The sequence below is a fragment of the Eucyclogobius newberryi genome, unplaced genomic scaffold (assembly GCF_026437365.1).
Source record: "Eucyclogobius newberryi isolate DKJ021-1_F unplaced genomic scaffold, fEucNew1.0.hap1 SCAF_14, whole genome shotgun sequence".
Lineage (NCBI taxonomy): Eukaryota > Metazoa > Chordata > Actinopteri > Gobiiformes > Gobiidae > Eucyclogobius > Eucyclogobius newberryi.
The window spans coordinates 12,903,561-12,909,560 of record NW_027315768.1 but is presented as its reverse complement, the minus strand read 5'-3'; the positions used below and the strand labels follow the sequence as shown (position 1 = coordinate 12,909,560).

The 6,000-nt window shown below is 38.8% G+C and overlaps 1 protein-coding gene across 4 annotated transcripts in view; it reads right to left on the bottom strand.

The window, feature by feature from the left end:
- Window positions 1–1,315: 1,315 nt before the first annotated feature.
- Window positions 1,316–6,000, bottom strand: part of grb14 (growth factor receptor-bound protein 14) — a 41,002-nt gene continuing 36,317 nt past the window's right edge. For all 4 annotated transcript variants that reach the window (XM_072444332.1, XM_072444335.1, XM_072444334.1 and 1 more), the window contains 5 exons: window positions 5,526–5,642; window positions 4,820–4,880; window positions 4,654–4,741; window positions 2,815–2,908; window positions 1,316–2,739 (listed from right to left, as the gene is read on the bottom strand). In XM_072444332.1, coding sequence (XP_072300433.1) covers window positions 2,593–2,739; window positions 2,815–2,908; window positions 4,654–4,741; window positions 4,820–4,880; window positions 5,526–5,642 — 507 coding nt within the window. In that variant the 3' untranslated portion in view covers window positions 1,316–2,592. The remainder of the gene's footprint in view (window positions 2,740–2,814; window positions 2,909–4,653; window positions 4,742–4,819; window positions 4,881–5,525; window positions 5,643–6,000) is intronic.

The following is a 6,000-nucleotide window of genomic DNA, read 5'->3' as shown; positions in this document are numbered from 1 at the left end:
AGGAGGCAGGAGGAAGAGGGGGAGGCAGGAGGAAGAGGCAGGAGGAAGAGGAGGAGGCAGGAGGAAGAGGCAGGAGGAAGAGAAGGAGGCAGGAGGAAGAGGAGGAGGCAGGAGGAAGAGAAGGAGGCAGGAGGAAGAGGAGGCTGGGCTGGACGTGAGACGGCTGATGGGTGAGTGAGGCAGACGGGAGAGGGTTGAACAGACAGATGGTTGAAACAGCATTAAGCATGTGTTTGATTACATACTTTATGATTAAATAAGTTGTGGTGCATCTTTTTTAACGTCGGTTTGTGTAAATGACCCACTTGTAATAACTATAATTGAGTAAGAGATGATAAAGTGCTTCTGCCACCATCTAGTGGTGATGTCTGGTAATAGAGATGCAGCTGGTTCTTTGTTAACTTTAATAACTACACCTACATTTGCATGAATGGAAACTTTATAATGGAATGGATTTACAATGAACAAATTGTATATTAAGAATGATAAGAAAGGAGTTAGCAACTACTTAATTAATACCCTAATCCTTAATTAACAATTTGCTCATTATGAATTACCGGTAAGTCTTTGTTCATGTTTTATTAAACATATTTAAAGTGCATTATTATTATGTGTATGTTCATAAATCATTACAAAATGAATTTCATTTCAATTTGGTGTCTGAAACTTGTATATTGGTGCAATTATTTACTGTAATTGACATGTAATTGAGTTTTATGAATTCACTTTATGCAAGTATCACATTGTATTATCAACACTGTAAAAAGCACCACTGCAGAAATGTTTTACAGTATGACAAAATCACAGTAGTCTTTGTGTACATTTCAAATGTCGCTTTAGCCTTTGAGACATTGATTTTTGCTTAAATTTTAAATTTGAAAGTAAATATTAATTTCATGTTTTCATATGTGTATATTTGTGCTATCGTACATATGCACTAAATATAACAAGTAATGCAGTCATTCTGGGTCACTAAAATGAATCTTTAAATTTGTGTGTGAAGCCTTTGTGAATGCTTCATTTTCCCCCTAATCTTTCCTAAAGTCCCGTCCACACTGAACGTACCAGAGCTTATTACAGCGTCTCCTGGTGGAGTCACTATATCACAGCCGACAGCTCAAGGACAAGCGTCTAAAATTAACTCTGCCTCACTCTTCCCCATTAAAAAGACGTGTTCTCTGTAAACACGGAGAAGCGCTCGTACCTGCGACTGCTACATTCGGAGTGGCATTAATGTCCTCCATTTGTAAAGACTGCAAGACTTTTATGCTGTTCATAAGCTGCGCACATATTTTCTGGCAATAATGATACAAGGTTGCACATTAAAAACACAATATTTATATAAAATTGCAGTCCATGACATTTTAGTTCATCACACTTTTCATCCGCTAAAATAACCCATAAAAGGCAATTCATTTCAATGGAAAAATGCACTTACTGAACAACATCTGCCACTGTATTGCTTTAAAACAGAACATCTTAAACAGACATTGTTTACACGGTACATTTGTAATGACAGACATATGGACAAGGGCGTGTGATTCTACACTTCATCTTTGGGTTCTAAACGATGGATCTATGACTGTCGATGGAGACGGGATCGTTACAAAAGAGACATTTCCTGAGGTTCAAACTGTTGCCCAAAATACCTGAATAAATCACATATAAAGTAAAGTAGCTTAAGTGAAACCTTGATTTTGTGTCATATTCCCAGTTGTAAAAGAGTAAGTGGTGTGAGGGCGGCTCTGGAGGTCACACACTGGTAAAAGGCACAAGAATTAGCAAAAAAAAGAAGTTAAAAAAGTACAGATTGATTCATAATTGTCTCTAATTTAATATATGAACTATTGATATACTGACGTTTCCCTGTTTAGCCTAAATTCTTGAAATAAGCAAATTGAAAAAACAAAACAAATTCATCCCAATTTTTAGTCGTACGTTTTTCATACGTTTTTCATCCTCTCTTTTTATTTTTATCCTGTGCTTTTTTTCACTTTTTGTTTTCATCATGTGCTTTTTGACATTTAACTTTTGCCTTTTTTTCATTTGACTCGTTTCTGCCTTTTACGCCGTTTTATTGCACTTTCAAATCGTTGCAGTTCCTTTACCTGTTGCTTACAATAGACCGTTTGCGTTGACCTTTCCCCTCCGGGCCGCCGTAGCCGTGCCCTCTGTCTCCGCCGCTGCATCATTAGCTTTCAGTGACAGCGGCGGTTAGATAACGTCGCGTTCCTTCGCCGCCGCCGCCGCCGCCGCCACTCCTCCGCTATAACAACAACGACAACAAAACCCTCTCTTCAGCGCGGAGAGCGAGAGCTGCCGTTTTCAAGCCTACACATTTGGCCCGCGCTCGTCCTTGGGCACTTCCAGGCTAATGAATAACACCCGACAGGACACGACTGCCTCCGCTACTGTCGGCGCTGCACTTCACCTCTGCCGAGAGAACACACACAAAAGAGAACGTTTACGCGCGATTACAGTGGTTGGTTTCGGAGTCTCGTGCGTCTCCCAAGGCACTCCAGGAGGGTTGGCCGGGTGGGGTGGGGGGGGGGACGGTTTGGGAACGAGGGGGGAGTGTTAAGAGTTCAGAGTTCACAGGGCGACGCGGGCGCAGTGGTGTTTGAGTTTGCAGGGGAGCACGCCGCGGTTGAGCTGGTAAAACTCCACCAGCTGGATCAGGTCGGAGAATTTGGTGTGGGCGTCGTCCAGGCTGTAGAAGAGGTCGCCGTCTTCGTCCACCTGAGGAGAGGACGAACGTTTGGGAACGCGCCGTGAAAAGGACAGAGAGAGTAGACAGAGTAGACAGTGACTCACGGGAAGGATCTGGAAGTGTTTGATTCTCAGCTGGTGGCACAGCGACAGCACGAACGTCTTTGGGTTGCTCAGGCTGTCGCGTAAAAGGAACACGCTGGAACAAACAATGTGTTTGTGTTAAACATTTGAAGAGGTTGTTTAAAAAAACAGAAATGTCCGTTTGCAAAATTTACCAAGTCGAATGGATTTGGTCAAGAGGAGATGGAATAATATTTCTATTGAACTAAAATAGATTTGGTGTTTGGAAACATTTCTATGGAAAAACTAAATTGCAAGTATTAAATGAGAAATATTATACTTTTTTCAAGTATTGAACTATAACATAAGTATATCATAATTTTACATTTTGTTTATTGTGAAGCACAATATTGATATAGAAACAGGTCCATTGACTTCCTGTTCTAAACTGCAGCACTGATAAGCTCCGCCTCTTCACCGTGACATTTCACTGTAAAAAGCAGCAGATTGAAACTACGTGATATTTTACACCCCGTATGTATCAGTTCGGAGTCCAAATTGTTCAAATAATCAGAATAAGTACAGTGATGTGGGCGGGCATAGGGGGTAGGTGAAAACAGGAGTTTTCTGAGCACTCGAGCCTCAGTTGCAGGACAATAAAGGATTATTCAAACATGCAGGAATCTCATGAGGAAAACTCGCTGTAACAAGGTTCAACGCTCAGTCAAGTTGATTTTGCACATGTCCCTGTTAAAGGTGAACTTTGTAACTGATCTGGAGGAAGCTGCTTGTCTCGATGGAGATGTTATTGCTTTGCCTGGGATGTTCCACAGTATGGCATTAAATATTTTGTGTTTTTAAAGGTATTTTTTGGTAATTAAAGCATGTGTATTATCTCCAAAGCAGCCAATAATGTACGTAATTGTTGTAACTTTCAAAAATGTTGCTTTCTGCAGAATCAATTTAAGCATTTGGCATTTTAAAACTTTTCTTTTACTTTTTCATTTAAATAAAACAGTTGAACTCCTCCTCCTCAATAACAGCGGGTCACAGAGGTGCAAACGCTGAGAATGAATAAAAGGAAAATTACATTGAGGAAGTGAATACTTTTCCTTGAGTTTTGCTCCAGCCAATCACGCGTTGAGAAATGTTGGGTAACCCGTAGCAACAGGGTCAGCCCTTCAGCCTTCTAAAGTGAGGCGCTCTTCAGTTATTCTGAACCACTTTGACCTAAGGCTTCTCTCGAAAAACTGACAACAATAAAAGATGTGAATACTGGACAATATTTGTGTTAAATGTTTCTGTGGAAAACTATGGCAGTTTTTGTCATTATTACAATTTATTCCATCATTGTAATTTTGTGGATAGTGTGGGTTGAATTAAGTTTCATAGATATATTCGTACTCTTTTATATTTCAAATATTATGTTTATTTTATATATTTTTGTTTTAAAATCTGGTACTGTCTTAATACATTTCTTTCATTTAAATTATGAAACGTACCAGTTAACGGTGGGTAATTACTGAAATGTAGTTGTGAAGATATGCAAAATTTGAATCTCAAGTATATCGTTTATAGTCAAAATGTTTACAAAAAGATCTGATTGTGTTGTTGAAAACTTTCAAAAAGGTCATATTTATGCATTTTTGTGATTCATTTTAAGGTTCACATTTGTCTGAAAATGAAACCTCTACTGTACATTTAAAATGATGTTTTAACACATTTTAGTTGGATTGACATAATATCTAATACAATAATCTGAATATTTTTATTGGGATTCTAGAGATATACATGTTTATCAATATCACTTCTAATTTAAATATGTATTTTTTTAGATCAAGAAGTCAACAGTTAATAAAATAAATCAGAAGTGTGTTTTACCCGTCGACGAGGCCGTGTTGTGTGACGAGCCTCTGAGCCTCTTCTCTGGACACTTTACTGTGGAACCAGGGCTGGGTCATGTGGAGCGCTGAGATTCAAACAAATACATGAGAATACTACATGTTTATTTAGCCGTACTTACAGAATATAAGGATGTGTGACAAACCTAAGCTGCAGACTGAGGACGAGGGACTGCCATGACCACTGAGACGGTGACAGCTCTTTTTCTGGACAAGACCAAAGTAACAGCATTACACCATAAGTAAAGCAGAAAAACACACTTTAAATGTGTTTTGTTCTTTTGCCTCTGCTACAAACATGATGATCACATAAAACCAGACTCATGAGTGAAAACTATGAACAAAAATAACTGTTGTTTTATTTTACAGTGGCATTATTGAATTAAAATGTCAAAAAATAGCTTTTTTTTTAACGTACATAATACACTTTATTCTCCTGCTAGAAACCTTCAGTCACATTTCAACATTTAATCTCAGTGTGCAATAGTAATAATGGTCAACTACTAAAATAACTATTCAAATTGTTATATCAATTCACAGATAAATCTATAAATAAATGCTAATTAGGTGGTGCAACAAATAATAATTTATTTGACCAATTTAGGAGAACGTTTAGATTTTAGAGTCAAGATTATGAACAAAAACAATTAGTCTGACTTATCTTGTATTTTGTATAATATCCAGACATTCAAATAGACAAATATTAACGGTAATTCTACTTTTCTTGTGTTCTTGTGGTAATATAAAGGCTCAGTTTAGCACATTTCTGACACACTGAGATAAAGTGGCCTGAATCTCGTTGTTGAGGTAAAAACGAGGCGTCGCCCTCTGATAAACGTCCCGTCGACTCACCCTCCAGGACAGTCCCTCCTCCACAGCCACAGACAGAGCTTCAGACGGGTTCTCGATCACGCGGCTCTTCTGTCCCGAGAAGTCCATGGCAACCAGCGAGTTCTCCGAGATGCTCCTCTGCGGAGTCCAAGCAAAAACACCGTCACTAACGCAAACTAGAGCTGGAATCGTCTTCATTTTCTGGACAGATCCAAATCTTTTTCATCCTGGAATAGAAAGGATCGTTTTGCTGATTCACGGTGAAGCGCTGCCCTCTAGTGGAGGAGAAGGGAATCATGTTATTTCTGAAGTTTCTCTTTGTCGAAAGAAATGAAGCCAAAGAGTTTTCATTGGCGAAGTGAAATACAAAATACACTCCCAGCACGACATTCTGCTGTTATGTCTTTTTGTACTTCATATTTGGTTCTGAACACAGGCACAGTTTCATTAGTTAGGGCTGCACAAATATTGAAAAAAGCTCAAACTGTCTAATGTT